Source organism: Brassica rapa, chromosome A09 (genome assembly GCF_000309985.2).
Source record: "Brassica rapa cultivar Chiifu-401-42 chromosome A09, CAAS_Brap_v3.01, whole genome shotgun sequence".
Lineage (NCBI taxonomy): Eukaryota > Viridiplantae > Streptophyta > Magnoliopsida > Brassicales > Brassicaceae > Brassica > Brassica rapa.
This window is the reverse complement of record NC_024803.2, coordinates 15,807,699-15,826,101: the sequence shown is the minus strand read 5'-3', so window position 1 is coordinate 15,826,101 and position 18,403 is coordinate 15,807,699. Positions and strand designations below refer to the sequence as shown.

The following is an 18,403-nucleotide window of genomic DNA, read 5'->3' as shown; positions in this document are numbered from 1 at the left end:
AAACTTTCAAACTTGAAACTTCAATCTTCAACCATCAAACTTCAAAACCAAGACTTCAATCACCAAGGTTGTGAACCTCAAACTCTGACAAAAGAACAGTATACAAAAGAATTAGTAAGAGAACACATATACAAATTTTAAAGGCGATAACTTAAGTAGAAGAAACATACCTTTCTCAAGTTTATCAAGCTGTTCAACTTCGGCAAGAATTTGTTCATTTGTGATGATCCTTTCAGTGAGTTTAATATCAGCATGCATCCATTGCTCACTACACAGAAGAACCTCTATCATGAAGTGAGTTAAGCAGCTTCTGTGCGGTTCTAATATTCTGCCAGTTGTGCTAAATGCACTCTCTGAAGCCACTGATGAAATCTGCATAGCAAGGAGATCTCTGGCCATTTCTGCAAGAACCGGATACTTGATTTTGTGCACTCTCCACCATGACAGAATGTCAAACTCAATTCCCGGTAAGAGTTTAGGAGTCTCAACAGCTTCCTTCAAGTAAACCTCAAGTTCATCCCTTGTGTCCTCACCTTTTTCAGCTACAAGTTCCTTGTACACAGCATCCATCCTTTCATACCCAAAAGCATCAACGACCAGTTCCATTCTTTCTGATGCTTGCTCCTGAGACTCTGGAACAGGGACTCTAGACGCTTGAGTTGACTGCGCTGGCTGGCCAGAAGACTCTCTAAAACGCAAGTTATACTCCTTGAACATGCTCTGGAGAAGATCAATCACTGATCCTAGCATTTCCTTAGCCTCATAACTGTCTTTCCCATACAGTTTCTCAAAACATAGCTTAGCAAAATGCATCTTATTCCTAGGATCAAAGACTGTCGCTAGGATCAACATTTTATTAAGACCCTTGATACCTTCCCAGTACTTCAAAAACTTCTTCAACATATCAGATGCTGTCAACTTCAACTCAGAATCTAAGCTATTTGCTAAACTAGTGAGATTTCTCTCAATTGTCACTATCTCACCATAGCATTTGTATGCATTGACCTTAGATGAGGCAGAGACAATCAAAGTGCTGTTGTAGAAGATGACCAAAAACCGAATCAGCTTCTCAACGCCACTCCAGTCGCTAGCAGCAGGTGGTCCACACCTCTTAACCCCATTTTCTACTTCCAAGAAGTAGTCATTGTACATCCTATCCTCTGCTTCCATCTTATCAAATGCTACCTTAAACTGTAATGCTCTAGATAGCATAAGAAAAGTTGAATTCCACCTAGTCTTTACATCCAAAGGCAAGCTACCACGAGTCATCTTACCAGTTGTGACTCTTTGATCAAAAGCATTGACCCTACTGGTAGATGACCGAACATATTGAACCGCATTTCTGATAGCTAATACATTATCGCCTAAATCACACAATCCCTCCTTAGCAATCAAATTTATAATATGCGCAGCACACCTCATGTGTAAATAATTTCCATCTAAGACTAAAGCATCAGGGGAAATTGAGCTAAAGACACTATGGAACCTCCCTAAAGCAGAAGTATTGGCAGTTGCATTATCTACTGTGATGCAGAACAGTTTCTTAATTCCCCAGTCTTCTAAACAGGCTAAAAGAACATTAGCAATGGTCTGACCTTTGTGATCAATGACGTACTTGAAGCCAATGATTAATTTCCTCAGCTGCCACAATTCGTCAATGAAATGTGCTGTGATAACCATGTAACTTGCTCCTGATATGCATGAAACACATAATAAAAATGTATTAAAATGTATGTAGAGTAAGTTCAAATATCAGTAAGTTCAAAGAGTATCAAAACGTATGTCTTACCTGTCACTTGAGCAGTCCAAATATCAGTGGTAAGGGAAACCCTTTGTTTGCTTCTGCAGAGTAAGTTCTTCAATGCCGCTTTCTTCATCACAAACATCTGCACAATATTCCTGGTCGCAGTCCTTCTTGAGTGAGGCTTCCAGAGGTTAACCTTGCAATTTAAAAGAGTAAAACAATAAGTAATTTGAGATGACTTTAAAACGAGAATTAGAAATGCAAAATTATACAAGGTTACCTTATCGCAGAAGTGTTTGAAAACGGTACTTTCAATGAATGAAAGTGGCAACTCTGCTGACACCACCAACTCATTACACGCTTCTTTGAAAACATCCTCAGAAACTTTAGATGGCTTCAGATTTCTTTCATTACCAATCTGTTGTTGATTCGTTTTCTGACCAATTAAGAACGACTGGTGTTCTTTGCAAATTTGCAGATGCTGCTTCAGGTTCGACGTTCCTGACTTGGATGCACATGAAAATATCTTGTGGCAATGGTGACATACACACTTGTCTCGGGTCTCTTTGGTTCTTGTGAAATGCTCCCACACACGAGACCTTGGCACAACCAACTTCTTCACCTTATTCGCCTGAGAGGATGATCCAGATGCGGCATTCGCATTAGCACTTGTCTCTTGGTACTCTTGGTCTTCACATTGCATATCAACCTCGGTTTGTTGGTTATCGAAAGCTGAGGATGTCATCTGCAAAAAAAAAAAAATTATTAGCTTTACAGATGAGATTGAAAACAATGGAAGAAATGAAGAATTAATATTAGTCTTTTGCGGTTAACATATATCAAAATCATAAACGATGAAGAACTAAGATCATAAACGATGAAGTGAAGAAGTGAAGTGAAGAACTAATATTGAAGAACTAACAAGAAGAACTAACGATGAAGAACTAAGATAAAAGAACTAACATCACAAGGCTTAATACTTATTACACAAACTACACTAAGAATAATAAGGTACAAAACGCTTTAAGACTCATCAAAATCATAAACGACAACTCAAGCTTCATATCTAAGTCTTTCAAACTTAAGACTAAAAAGCACAAGCTTTGAACCTGAATCTAAAATTGAAAAGAAAGATACATGATTTAAAGAAAACTAAGTACCTCGGATTGATTACTTTCTGCTTAAAGAGGTGGAATAGCTTGTGAAGTCTAACGATACGCATCAACATATATACGAGATGGACAAAGGGTTCCATCGATTTTTCGGGTTATGGAAAGGATTTCGGAAAGAATATACGGAAGTTGAGATTTCGGAAAGGTTTGGTTGTGATTTTCGCAAAGGATCTTGCGTATCTTGGTGTAATCGAAAGAGGGAAACAAAAGGGGGCTAGGGTTGTGTCTGAATGTCTCGATGATCTTCGGGTTTCGGAGGTAATCAAATGGTTCTCGGTTTTCAACCGAACCGAACCGACCACCATTACACCACGAAAACTCAAACCGTTTGATTTATTTAGAAGATCCGATACCGAACCAAACCGGTTTTATCGGATCGGTTTCAATGCGGTTGTTCGGTTCTCGGGTTATCTGCCCAGGCCTACTTTCTAGCATAAGAATATATGTCAGACTTTTACCGGATCTTTACTATCCTAAACCATGCATCTTAATCATCCCTAATAAGTAATAGTCGTAAATTAATTATCGTTGTTACACTCTTTTTCTTCATCATCTGACACTTTGCTCATTGCTTGTTATGTGGTCAACTGTCCCTTGATGAGTACCTACGGTAGTAACATTGGCCAGTGCATGGTTTATTTAAAATTTTATGCAATTAAGGAATGCGAGGAGAATCTTGTATTACAAATTATATGGCTTGTCGCAAGTTTTCATGAATCTTAAAATCTCTGATGATAACGTACCGTAGTTACCCACCCTGATATGATATGATATGATATTGGACTTAAAAGAAGAGAAATTGCCACAAATAACACATTTATAGTACCACTTTTCATGTTTACACTAATCATTTTTATATTCATTTTTAATAAAGGGTAAAAAATAATTATACCCTTAGAGTTAACTAATCTAGACTTAGAGTTTAGAATTGAGGGGTGGGGTAGGGTTTTTGGAATGTGAAATTTAGGATTCTAATAATAAATATATAAATAAATACTTAAAAAATATATAAAAAATTTTTAAAAATAGTTTCAAACATAATTTTCGTTTTTCAAAAAGTAATTTAAAAAAATATAAAAAAAATCGAAAAAAAAAATTTCAAAATTTTTTTTATAAAAAGTTCGAATTTGAAAAAGTATAATTCGAAAACATAAATTTTTTTTTCCTTTTTTATTTTTTTTTATATTTTTTTGTTTTATTTTTTTTTCCTTTATTTTTTTATTATTTTTTTTATTTTATTTTATTTAAATAATAATTTATTATATATATAAATAACAAGGGTATAAAAGTCTTTTGCCACTTAATGAATAAGGTATTTTTGAAAATGTCTCCTTAGTGGTGGTAAAATACCATAAAAATGGTAAACATATAATTTCCCCTTAAAAGAACAACATAAACAAAAATAATTATGTGCGCAAAAAAAGAAGAAGGTAAATACTCCATAAACAAGTTTAGAAGATTTTTATTACATAATGTTGAGGGTTAAATTAACAGAAATTGGAATAATTTGCGTAACAAAAACGAAAGGAATGAATAAAATTCAATAGTATATAAATATGAAGTCATGAGTCTGTAAATGCTTGCTGTAAAAAAAAAGTATACAAATATGAAGAAAAAGTACTTATATGAAAATTTTGTTGCATTTTCCCTAAACTTTGTTGGAAAATGGTAATGTTTAGAGGTTGATTGTTTGTAGTTTTTGGATTAGTTTTTGGTTTTTGTTTTTTTCAAAATCCATTTTTTACCCAATCAAGATTTTCAAAGAATGGATTCCCTAAAATGTAGAGAAACTAGTTTTTTTTCTTTCAAATAACTGTTTTCTTAACACAAAAACCAAAAACAAGTTTTCATGGGTTTTTGACTACTAAAACCTTATTTTTGTAGTTATTAGCATTTTTATTTATTTATCCTATATTAATGGGTAAATATAGAAAAAACAAATAATTTTAATGTTAAGCATCAATTTTATACCTACGCTAATTGTAACTAAAATTAAATGTAATAAAATTGTGAATGATACTCTATCTAATAAAAATCGATCTTTTTATAATAAATTGATCTTCATAATTTTTTTTGCTTTACTATAGTGAACTACACGATAACTCATATACAATTTTAAACTTATCAATAAAATAAATTTAATTATAAAAAATTAACTATTAAAATAATGCATAAATATTATTGTTAATCAATTTTGTATTATTTAGAAAAATTAATTTTCATCATTTTACTATTTCATGTCTATAAACTATAAGACTTTATAATCAATATAATTATTATTTTTTTAAAGATTTATTTTCAAAATTTTAAAATTTTAGATCTCACCTTCAAAATCCTATCCCTTAATCATAAACCCAAAGTCTAAGATTTTTTTAACCCTAAAACTATATGCGTATATTTATACTTCAGTAAAAAAAATTGGTCAATTTTTTTATCAGTGTTTTTTTTGTAAAAATAAACTAAAAATGTACTCTAGGAAATTCTTCTAAAAAGGTATAATCTTTATACTTTTAATGGGTTTATTTTCTGTAAAATTGTATGGGAAGAGAATATTTGTTACTCAGATCAGATAACTGGAACAAGGACATGAGGAATACGAGAAAGCTGGCGACGAGGGCCACGAGAGCACGTGTCTATCCACGTGAGGTTGTCTATGTTTTCTTTTTTTGGGTTAAAAGGCTGTCTTAGTCTATGCGTACAAATTACCCTGTTATTAAGATGTTTGTACAAAATTAAGATGTTGATATTAACATGTTTGTACAAATTACCCGGTTACTATTAGTTTGTCAAGTTTCGTTAACGAACTATTTGATTACCAGTGACATGACGGCCTCTTTGAGGCAATCCAAAGTGGTTATGATCCTACGTTTATAATGTTGATAACAAAAAAAAAAGACATTTACGTTCGTTCAGTTGTTGCGGTCTTTGGTTTTGTCCACAGTTGTCCTTCAGTTCTTCCATATGTTTTGCGTGTTAGTTTCGGCCTTTCATTTGATTTCAAGATTGGTTTGGTTTGGTTTTGCTTAGTTTTTCTTTTTAAACATTTAGTTTTTTTTTTTTGTAAAATTTTCGATTTTTTATTCCATTTTTCTAGCTATGTAATTTTACTATGTGTGTTTCTTTGGTTATAATCTCTTAATTATTTATACAACGGTTTTTTTTTTGCGAACTTACAACGGTTTTTTTGGTTCAAAATATAAACTTGTTTGCGGGGGTTCTAAGTTTAAACATGTTTGTAAAACAATAAAGCACTAGGTAGTAATCCGCGCTTTGCGCGGCATGCGATATCTATATCATTCTTAATTATAAAGATTTATAATTTTGTATAACATAAGGTGTATCTTAAATCCACGGTGCTTAACGAATAAATGGATGATAATATGTGGAACATGGAGTCTATGACTTGAGTTAATTTTGACTTCATGTTGATTTACATGTTAACAATTCGACAATCACTGTCATTAGACATGTTTTTTTTTATAAACCGAAGTATATAACTTGTCTTAGATGTTAATAAAATTTTTAAATATAGGTCAGAACACTCAAAATATGATTATCTCGGGGGATAAGGAAAATATATAGCCAAACTCTAACCCTGTGTAATTTAAAAAATATAGTACTCGAAATGAAAAAAACAACATTAAAGCATAAAACAACTGAAGGTTATCCGACTCTTTAAAACATAAAGAAAATAGTGTTTAATAAAAAAAACCAAAATAACATTAAACTTCCGTAAAATAGTAAATCAAGTCTTTAACTCTCTTGAAGTTGAATCAAATACCACGGAATGGAATCTTGAAAGTAAAAAAAAACATCAATACTATCAACATATATTGGTTATCAGAATTGAATTGTCATAAAAAAATTCTTGAGATCATTATAAACTCACATTGATTTGTAGTATTTTATTTGAAAAATCTCAGGATCAAATAAAATATCCGAACAACCTTCAACTGTTGTTAAATGTCAGAAACCACCTATAAGAGATTTCATTAATACTCAAAAATTCAGTTCTGATCACAAACAATTAAAATTCTAGGCCAGAATAATAATAATAGGGATTAATAATTAATAATATTCATGCAAACAAATACTCACCATTTTGATTATGTATAACATATAATTTGTAGGTCTAATCAGCATATAATACGGTATAATGTAAGAAGACCCTCTCACCTTGGGGGTGTCCAATTCAGGTATGGTTTGGTTTTAGTTCAGTTTTTCGGTATTTTGATTTATAAAAAATAGTTACCATATTAAAATCATATTTAATATGGTTTGGTTTGGTTTATATACTGTCGATTTTTGGTTTACTCGATTTTATATCAAAAAGAAATATATTTATCCATTTAAATATTTTGTGAATTTTATTTTATACGATTAGATATCGGCTTTAAATTTAATATAACACGACAATATTTTTGTTTTAAAATAGATTACTTATTTTTTTTACTATTTAAATAATCATTGAACTTATTAAGTTAATAATAGTAATGGCTTTATGGAATAAAAAATAAAAATATTAGTAATCCATAACACTATTAAATAACTAAATATTAGAATACATATTTGTCAAAAAAACTAAAAATTATGTCTTGTTTATTTAATAAAAAAGATAAAAAATAATTTTTAACTTAAAATAAAATATTCAATTACTAAAATTAACGCTTAAGTATGAGGATCACATCAATAAAATAAATCATGTATATATTTTTAATTATATCATATACTTTACATATACTTATATTACTATATTTTGATTAATCGATTTATTCGGTTTTATCGGTTTATATACCAAACCATATCTATATACCATGGTTTTTTTAAAATGATATTCATTTTGTATATTCAGTACTATCAAATTCAATCCACTTTCTCTATTTTTGTTTGGTTCAGTTTTAATTGGTTGTGTTGCTTTTTGGTTTATTTGGTTTTATACCAAAAACCATAAATATATTTCTCCTTTAAAATATTTTGTGAATTTTATTTTATACGATTTTATATCGGCTTTAAATTTAATATAACACGGCGCTATTTTAAAAAAAAATAGATTACTTATTTTTTCTTTCACTATTTAAATAATCATTAAAAATATTACGTTAATAATAGTAATAGCTTTATGGAATAAAAAATAAAAATATTAGTAATCCATAATACTATTAAATAACTAAATATTAGAATACATATTTGTCAAAAAAAGTAAAAATTATGTTTTTTCAATTTAATAAAAAGATAAAAAAATAAATTTTAACTTAAAATAAAATATTCAACTACTAAAATCAAAAATGAAGATCACATCAATAAACTAAATCATGTATATATTATTAATTATATCATATAATTTACATATACTTATACTACTATATTTTAATTGATCAATTTATTCGGTTTAATCGGTTTATATACCAAACCATATCTATATACCACGGATTTTTTAAAATGAAATTCATTCGGTATATTCGGTACTACCAAATCCAAACAACTTTCTCTATTTTGGTTCGGTTCAGTTTTGATTAGTTCTGTCGATTTTCGGTTTATTCGGTTTTATACCAAAAACCATAAATATATTTATCTTTTAAAATATTTTGTGAATTTTATTTTATATGATTAGATATCGGCTTTCAATCTAATATAACACGACAATATTTTTGTTTTAAAATAGAATATTATTTTTTCTTTTACTATTTAAATAATCATTAAACATATTAAGTTAATAATAGTAATAGCTTTATGGAATAAAAATAAAAAAATATTAGTAATCCATAATAGTATTAAATAACTAAATATTAGAATACATATTTGTCAAAAAAAGTAAAAAATATGTTTTTTTAATTTAATAAAATGATAAAAAAATAACTTTTAACGTAAAATAAAATATTAAATTACTAAAATCAACATTTAAATATGAGGATTACATCAATAAAATAAATCATGTTTATATTATTAATTATATCATATAGTTTACATATACTTATACTACTATATTTAATTGATCGATTTATTCGGTGTAATCGGTTTATATACCAAACCATATCTATATATCACAGTGTTTTTAAAATGATATCCATTCGGTATATTCTCGGTACTACGAAATTCAAAGCACTTTCTCTATTTTGGTTCGGTTATAATTGGTTTGGGTTTTCTGGATTGAACACCCTACTCTCACCCATATAATACCATTGTTTTGAGTTGGGTATTTTCTAAATTATTCTTGAGTAGATTATTTTTATATAGATTTTCGTTTACAACTGATATATAGTTAACAGAAGCCTTCGAAATGTGGTATCGTGAGAACAATGATTTTAGTGTACAATGATTTGGTAAATCACGTGGTATACATAATTTTGTATTGGACACTATGGCTTGCATCAAATCACAGATTATAGACAATTTTATTGCTGTAGTTCTCTCTGATTTTGTTTTTAAAAATATAAGATTCCTTTCTGATGTAAATATATTTTTGAAGTTTAACGTAGCAAAATGTTAATTAAAAAATAAAAGAAAACAAATGATGATAAATAAAAGGAAGTATTGGACACAATCTACACGTTCTTCTGCTTCACTCTAACACATGTGTTGTGTCCGTTCTCTTCTTTGTCTTCTTCTTCCCTCCTCTTTCTTTTTCAAATTTGATTCATTCACTTTCAGATTCTCTCACCAGACACAAACTCCATATTCACTCCGACAGTGGAAATATTTTATCTCTTCCTTTTTTTTTCTCACTTTATGTTCTTCACGACGAACACTACGCTTACATGAAATTCAACAGCTTCATAAAACACTATGCTGCAAAGGTTCTTCTTCTTCTTCTCGTTCATCACCTTCACTGAAAGTTGAGAAACTTGAAACCATAAGCGAACACAAAGACAAACAGCAGTATCCATCCGATGTGGACAGCAGCTGCTACTGGTAAGAAGTCGTGTTCGAACTCGAACCCATCTTTCAGCAACTGTTTCAGACTCGTCTCTCCGATTCCACTTGTCCGCGAGAAGCATAAGCGAGATGTGATGAGTCCGTACAACGTCCAAGCCATTTAATATAAACCAAAAAAAAGAATCAAAAAAGGAAACAAATTATGGCATTAAATTCAACGTTTTTGTGAAAAGCGCTCACAGCACGACACGTATACAAAATTGAGAATAAAGTCTTCTCATGCAGCCACGTCAAAACGACCAAGAGAGAATTAAGGAAAGGTTTAAAAATGCTTATCCTTTAATATATAGGGGATGTGTGTGAACGTGATATGAATTAGTATAAGAATAAAAGAAAATTATGAAAGGAGAAAAAGAAAGAGTATTTGCATTGTATACACAAACAATATTGCCTAATTAGCAATCTACCATTGGACACTGTTACATACTGTGCTTAAAAATTAATGACTCTAATACCCCTATTTCCACAACCATCATCTTCTTCAATCACCTCCGGATCTCCTTCAACAAACCCACCGTCTCTCCATTCCTCTCCCCTTCCTTCTCCTCTGCCTTCTTCTCTTCTGCTGCACTCGCCTCCGGATCCCCGCCTCCACCGCCGAGGGTCTCCACCACGCGATCCGCGTACTCGACGCCCAGCTCCGCCACGGCGTCGTCTCCCGCCACCCAGAGCTCCTCTCCCAGCTCTCTTCCCTCTCCGACGCATCTCGTCCTCTTGCGCGCGCGTCTCCATCCTCGATGCCCAGCTCCGCCACGACATCGTCTCCTGCCACCCAGAGCTCCTCTCCGAGCTCTCTTCTCTCTCCGACGCGTCTCTGTCCTCTGGCGCGTTGGTCCTCCCGTTCAGCTGCTCGTCGTCCTCGGTCACGCGTTCTCCGTTGATGCTTGGGTGTTTGAGTTTTATAGAGAATATCGATCAAAGATCAAACAAGGGCTTTTACGTAACTATATATATACAGTATCTACCCTGACACACTAAGTTTTACTGTATATGGTATTTTGCTAATATCGTGTTCTTCTTTGGGTTTCTACCAAATTGACTCAAAAAGAAAAGGACGTGTTGCCTAACAAATCCCCTATATATTAATTGAGAAACATTTGAAAAGATGTAACCTCAATTTTGTATTAATTAAAAGAGGCCCAATGCATAGGTGGCACTCAATTAGATAGTCAATTACATTCAATTGAAAAATAAGTAGATCCACATTCGATTTTTATATGTTGTTAGATACATAAGTTGGTCAAACTATAAGATATAACGATATGATATGATATTTTCTTTCCTTAAATAAAACTTACAGAATTACCATAAATGACTAATATATATATGACAATTAATGATTTTAATAATAAAGATTTGATAACAATTTATATCTCCTCCATCATTTTTTGTTTAATTTTATATTATTAAAATAAATTAAACAATCAAATTAGCTATAAAAATAAAATTTAGATTTTTTCGTATATGTTATATTTTGAATTTTTAAAAACGACAATAAATGACTAAAACTATTAAAATTATTATGTTAAAAATTAATGATCAATGGTTTAACATTTTTATTATAAGAAGATACACATGATTTTAAAACCATATGAGTAAAATGTATCATTTAATAATAAAATAAATATATATATAGATTAAACACTATATACCATAAGATTACATAAATATTTTAATATTAAAAGTTTCAATGAATTTTCAAGAACATTTATAAATTATAAACTTATTAAAGATTTCAGATTGAAAATTTTGTTATCGATGATTTAAATATTTTGTTATAAAACGATATGAATGATCATAGAACCGTATGATTATAAATTCTTATCTAATAAATAACTATACAAAATATACTATTCTTAGAAAAATAGGTTGGTCCATCTTAACTTATATTACACTTTTTATTAAACTAACTATCGAATTGATAAATAACGTACCAAAAAATGTTTTGCACTTTCCTTAAATAAAAGCTACGAAATTACCTAATATGATTAACGTATATGTGAAAATTAATTATTATGAATAATAAATATTTTATAACAATTTTTGTATCTTATTTTTTTTTAATTTTATATTATTAAAAGATATTTAAAAATCACATTAAATATATAATAAAAACATTTATATTTTTTCTTATATGTTATATTTTGAATTTTTCAAAACGTCTATAAATTATTAGAAATTTGAAGATCCCCACTCTGAAAATTTTGTAATCAATAGATTATTTTTTAGTCATAATAAGTTACAAATGATCATAAAATTGTATTAATATGAACTTTTATTTAATATTATAAGAAGATACACATGATTTTAAAACCATATGAGTAAAAAATATCATTTAATAATAAAACATATATATATATATATATAGATTATACTATATACCATAAGATTACATAAATATTTTAATATTAAAACTTTCAATGAATTTTCAAAAACATTTATAAATTATAAACTTATTAAAGATTTCACATTGAAAATTTTGTTATCGATGATTTAAATATTCAGTTATAAAATGATTTGAATGATCATAGAACTGTATGATTATAAATTCTCATTTAATAAATGACTATATAAAATATACTACTATTCTTAGAAAAATAGGTTGGTCCATCTTAACTTACATTATATTTTTTATTAAACTAATTATCGAATTGATAAATAATCTACCAAATTGTTTTTGCACTTTCCTTAATTAGAAGCTACGAAATTACGAAATTACCTAATATGATTAACGTATATATGAAAATTAATTATTATGAATAATAAATATTTGATAACAATTTTGGTATCTTAGATTTTTTTTAAATTTTATATTATTGAAAGATATTAAAAAATCACATTAAATATATAATAAAAACATTTATATTTTTTCTTATATGTTATATTTTGAATTTTTCAAAACGTCTATATATTATTAGAAATTTGAATATTCTCACTCTGAAAATTTTGTGATCAACAGATTTTTTTTTTTGTTATAATAAGTTACAAATGATCATAAAATATAACGCATATGAATTTTTATTTAATAAATATTCAAACTAAATATATATATATATATATATATATATATATATATACTAATGATTTAAAGCAACAAGATTGGCTGATCAATTTAGTCGTCCAGTTGAAATCTTTCAAAAGTATGTGAAAGACTAAAATCAAAGTAAATATGGATTTAGAATAGCAGTTATATTTTACTAACCGAAATACCGAAAAAAACCGAACCGAACCGAAACCAACCTGATATCCGGATTGAACACCCCTAATCCAAATGAAGCCAAACTATTGTTTTATTCTCCAAAATATAATAAAAATAATAACTTAATCCCGCGCAAGGCGCGGATCTTATCCTAGTGTATGATGTATTGGTAAGAAAATGCAATGAAGATTATTACTCTTGCTTGTGGAAAATGAAAGTTATATGCACGGTTTAATACTTACGTCTTTCTTTCTCCATCTCCCCTTGTCCCTCTCTTCTTCTTTCCTCTCAATGTGTACATGATCTCTTATGCCCAATCTTTTTGCTTCTCTTTGTTTCAAATGCACTTTTATAAGAAGTTCAAAACCAGTCCTTTTCTTAAAAAACTTTATAAAACCAGTCATTTTCAGCAGAGGTGTGCCTACAGTGTATTGAAAAAGGCATTCGCCTCAGGCCCCCGAATAATATGACTGTTTTTAGGGCCCCAAATTTTAAGATAATTTCTAGTATAGTAGTTTAGACTTACATTTAAAAAAACATTTCTACGAAAATTAATTAACTTACTTTTTGAATTCATGTATTTTTTTCTATATGACTAATATAACATATTTACGTTATAAACTTATTCTTTTATAGTATTAGACTTGTGTATTTGGTAAAAATAATATATCATATTAGAAATTATTTTCATTACGGTTGTAAATCAATTTATTTTTAAAACTTGCCTTAGGCCCCTAAAACTCTTCGCACGGCACTGATTTTCAGTGGTGGTAAGTTAACCTTCCAGTTTTGAGATTTGCTTCGCTATCACGTGTTCTTTACAAATAAAATAAAATGACCCAACAGAAAAGAGATGCATAGATCAATTTGGTATTATATAATTAATGGATCATCGGCTCAGATATTTTTAAGAAATTATGATATATATTGACAGATTTCATCAAAAATAAATTTCAGTTTTTTTTTTGGTTTTGAAAATATAATCAAATTTATATGTTGCTTTTAGAAAAATCTGGTTTTCCTCCATATAGTATTTATTTTACCGCTCAATAATCTTCATAGAGTTCAGTTTTTAAATAATTTAAGGCATGTTCGTTTGATTAAAGTCAGTTACAGCGGCAGCGTGTTCAAAATAACAGCTACGATCACACAAATACATCACAGTCGCGACAAAAAAAGATTCCTTTTTCAGTCGCTACAGCTAATAATAACCGACAGATGCGACGCTAGAAATAACAGCGACAACGGCAACTCTGGTTTCCTGTCTCTAATCGATCCTAGACGACTCACGCGGCGGCTGACAAATGTAAAATTACTTTCGTTGTAGCTGTATTTATTACCGCTGACGCTAGTTGCTGCGGCTTAAAAACGAACAGGCCTTTAGTTGTTCAAACCTTTTTCAAACCTCTTATAATTGCGTCTGAGACGTGTTTAGTTTGTCTTTTAAGGTTCTTTCAAACGTGTTTAGTATAGTCAAACTGATCACACATGCACCACTTTTCATAATTCACATTCGTTTGTTCCTGAGTCATTTTTTGACTCGGTCGACTAGATACATAATACATTACTTTCAGTTTTTAGCTCTTATCATGCTATGCATCCTTTTTACCAAGGCTATGTATTATATAATTATATTACAAATTAGAAGTAAAAAAGCATACAGTATATTATTATTCTATACGAACTTATGAACTTGTAGGTCTGCATGTTGTTTTAATTTCCTATATGAGATTTTGCTTCTTTACTTTTTGCTGTACAAAATAACAAAAAATTACTGAAATAGTTCTGGTGAGATAATATTTGTTACTTAAAAAAAAATCATGAACAAACTGTAAATGATTAAAGAGACGCATTGTTAGAACTATATACTAGAAAACCCTTTTAGTTTGTGAAGACAAAGAACCTAAGAGTAAAACTAAAGAGAACATGTCAAAGACTCACCACACCAAAACCAAAGCAAATCATACCAAACTAAACACCCACAGGAAACATAGAAACAAAACAGCTAAAGTGATGATGAAACGTTTCAGAGGTTTGTCCAACAGTGTAAGATGATTAGGATTGCTTTCTCTATTGCCTCAAAAGCAATTCACCGTTTCCACTCAGCTTTTGTCGATTTATCTGAAATAAAACATGAACAAAAATGGGGTTAAAGGATGTAGATTACAGTGCAAAGGTTGAGATTTTGAAGAGGCTCATGGATAAAGCTTTTTAGACTTCTTACCACCAATGTCCTTGGAAGAAGAAAAAGATCTGTCACTGTTCACTGATCCCTTAGTTGAAGCTATGAGAAGTCTGTGAGCTCTTGGAGACATTGCACTCAGCTTCCCATTGGGTCCAGGAGGAAGAGAGTGGCGCCTAGTTATCCCATTTTTCTCAGGCTTCTCTTGACCACCAAACCTCGGAGACCCTTGTCCTCCTCTTACTCTTGCCTTTGCGGATGCAGTTGGTGCCATGTAGCTTGGGATCTTTCTCCCGCTATGAGTTACCCCATCGTCTTGATGATGATTCTCAATCTTTGCAGGCAGCGAAGCTCGTCTATCGCTTTGCTTTGTGTTCTCAGAAGCAGCGTTTCCATTCTCAGAGCTTACCTGCACGTCTGGCTCTTGAATCTCTTCTTCAGCTTTGTCATTTTTCTCTTCAGTTTTGAGTTCATCTTGCTCTGGGGTACCCAGAACCGGTGATTTATCATCTTTGTCGAGATCAACCTCTTTGGAAACTGTTTCAGGGCTATCTTTCACCTCTTCTTCTTCTTCAGGAGTATCAACTACGGAAGATGAAACCTTGTCACCAGGAACTTCTTTCTGCACTGAAGCAACAACCTCTTTCTTCTTCTCTGCGGATTTGCGTGTAGGTTTAACCTCTATCCCATTAGCCTTTTTAAGACTAATTCTAGGCTTCTCATCCTTAACCTCCAATGAAGAAGACCCTTCCTTTATGGCGCTTGTACTTTTTCTCGAACTCTGCTTAGGCTTATCATTTGAAACCTCTTTACCAAGCGTGGAAGCCTTCCTCACACTTTGCTTTTCAGCTGTAGAACGGCTGCTGCTAGAGCCACTTCCAGTATTTAAACCACCGGGTGGTTTCTTGATACCTCTCTTAAGTTTTCCCTTGTCCGCTTCAACCGCTTGAAAGCTTCGCTTCTTTGTCTGAGATTTAGGAACCAGGCTCTTAATAACCAGTGGACCAGGAGACCACACCTGCAACTGCGTCCACCGCTCAAGCCACACCTTGGCTGAGTTAGGATCCTCAGGACCATACTGAATCTTCAGAGGTGATACCGTTGGTGAGGAAACTAGAAGCTGAAAAAATTCAAAGAAGCAAATAAGAAAGAGGCAATTCACAGAATAAGCAAAATGTCTAATGTTACCTTATCAATCATGGATAGCTTAGTGAAACCCTCTAGCCAATTGTATGTGCTTCCTTGCAGAGTTTGCGGATTTGATTTCTGAAGTTGAACACCGGTAACTGAAGATCTAGCTATCTTCCCACGGACAAGAGCTTGAAACTTCACAATTCCCCAAATGCAAGAGTACGTCGCAACAGCTTGTCTTCTGACCAAGTGACCACGGATAACTGCTTGCAGCTTTATGACACCTTTAAGCATTTGAAACTCTTCACGATCCTTCAAGAAAATCCGAGAAACAACAGAGTATTATCAGCAGAACAAGAACCGATGTCTCAATACTGAAATGTAGAAAGAAGAGTTCAAGCTTGAAACCTTTGTAGCATCTTCTTCGAGCTTGAGTTCTTCTGTATCATTCACCGACTCAGGATTTGCATTTGGTTCATTAATGTCTCTGCTTGGCTGATTCTCAGGGACTGCAGCATCTGGGACTAGTACGGTTTGTGTAGCTGCAACTTCTTGTGATGAAACTACTGGAGAGGGATTTGTGGGTAAGGTTGAGACATTGTTATTATCCTTCACCTTCACCACAAGATCTTCTTTCTTTGCAGATCTCTATCACAATTACACATCATTGTGTTTTTAGGACACAAAAGAACAAAACAAAACAATATGTTATTTACCAATTTGTCGGTTCCTTTGTCCAAAGTAGATTTGGATGACTTCTTGCCAAGAAGAGACTTGATCCATTTACCAGGACTTGGAGTCTTTCCCATTTTTTAGAAAGTCGCTGCAGAAATAGAAACCTGCATAAAGCAAAACACACATTTGGTAGAAGCAAGCACAAGCTAAAGTTGAAACAAACAAAGCCTGTGAATTTTAAAAAGTAACATTTCAGTAAATATATAGCCGCAAGGAAACACATTTCATATAAGTAGAATCACAAATCTGTTAGTACAAACCCTAGAAACATGAACTAGATAGAGAGAGAGAGAGAATAACCCCAAGAGTTGGAAAACAAGACGAAGACAGACATCGACGGTGTAGTAACTAAAGCGTAAAGTAGCAAATGAATCAAAAGAGTGAGACTCAAGAAAAAAAAAAGGTAAAGAAACGCATAGACCCATTAAAATAAAGCAGAGATTTTGACGATAAGAAACAAAAACCCATGTCGATTTAAGAGAGAAACAAGCGGGAAAACGAGAAAAGAAACAGTTACCAGTAACCCCCCCCCCCAAACCTTTTCTCGAATTACAAAATCAAACAGAGAGACAGAGAGGGAGACTTTGTAAGCAAAATCAAAAGAGTGAAAGAAGATAGGAGTAACATTCAATACACACAGATCTGGGTTTAAATCAAAATGCGGAAACTGTTCTTTCTCTTCCTAAAATGTGTTAAAAAAAATGAAATTTCAAAATGTCAAACCTCAAATAGATGTCTCTGTCACCAATTAATGTAGCTGAGGGTAGAGTGGACTCGTATCTTTTTGTTTCTTCAAACTGTATATTTTTTTTTTTTTTTTGCTCTTCCTCGCCGGAGCAGCAGAGCAGTGCCCTAAATACCAAAAGTGGTTACAGTGGAGAATTACACAGTCTCACAGTTTGTAACCAACAAAAAGGAGAAAAGAGACGGTCCTGAAACGACAGCGTTTATGATCTCTCTTGCTGATTTTTCATAATGGGCCCTAATTAATGGGTTATAGATCGTAGTGTAAATTTTTAATTGACGGAAATAACTTTTTTTTTTTTTTTGACAACGGAAATAACTTTCTTTTTTGTCCGGTTAATGAAATTTTTTTTTTTGTTGAAGCTGAGAATAAAGATGTGCCACCGGGCGAAAACAGGCTGTCAATATCGAAGTGGTGATCCGCTGATTCCTGACAACATCATGTTAATTACTTCTTCCGTTACATGAAGTTTGATTTGGCATAAATTTTTAAAATAATTAAAAGTATATTTATGTACTTAATAACTACATTTATTTAGGTCAATTATCTTAAATAGAACATT

General features: G+C 31.3%; 2 protein-coding genes across 4 annotated transcripts; both read right to left on the bottom strand.

The window, feature by feature from the left end:
• Positions 1-55: 55 nt before the first annotated feature.
• LOC103839688 (zinc finger BED domain-containing protein RICESLEEPER 2-like) lies at positions 56-10,608 on the bottom strand. The gene is made up of 6 exons (XM_033278334.1): positions 10,305-10,608; positions 9,672-9,742; positions 2,025-2,489; positions 1,790-1,940; positions 171-1,691; positions 56-84 (listed from the first exon to the last, which is right to left on the bottom strand). Exons 1-6 carry the CDS (start codon positions 10,606-10,608, stop codon positions 56-58), a joined length of 2,541 nt encoding a protein of 846 aa, XP_033134225.1.
• A 4,222-nt stretch (positions 10,609-14,830) lies between these two features.
• LOC103839434 (protein IQ-DOMAIN 31) lies at positions 14,831-18,364 on the bottom strand. 3 transcript variants are annotated; one of them, XM_009115940.3, is made up of 6 exons: positions 17,820-18,364; positions 17,078-17,200; positions 16,770-17,009; positions 16,419-16,673; positions 15,273-16,350; positions 14,831-15,169 (listed from the first exon to the last, which is right to left on the bottom strand). In XM_009115940.3, the coding sequence occupies exons 2-6, from the start codon at positions 17,168-17,170 to the stop codon at positions 15,138-15,140; spliced, it is 1,698 nt and encodes a 565-aa protein (XP_009114188.2). In that variant the 5' UTR covers positions 17,171-17,200; positions 17,820-18,364; the 3' UTR covers positions 14,831-15,137. The 3 variants fall into 3 exon arrangements, with proteins under 3 accessions (XP_009114188.2, XP_033136398.1, XP_033136399.1); XM_033280507.1 differs by having other exon boundaries at positions 17,078-17,184; positions 17,820-18,363; XM_033280508.1 differs by lacking the exon at positions 17,820-18,364 and adding an exon at positions 17,660-17,676.
• Between the last annotated feature and the right edge of the window lie 39 nt (positions 18,365-18,403).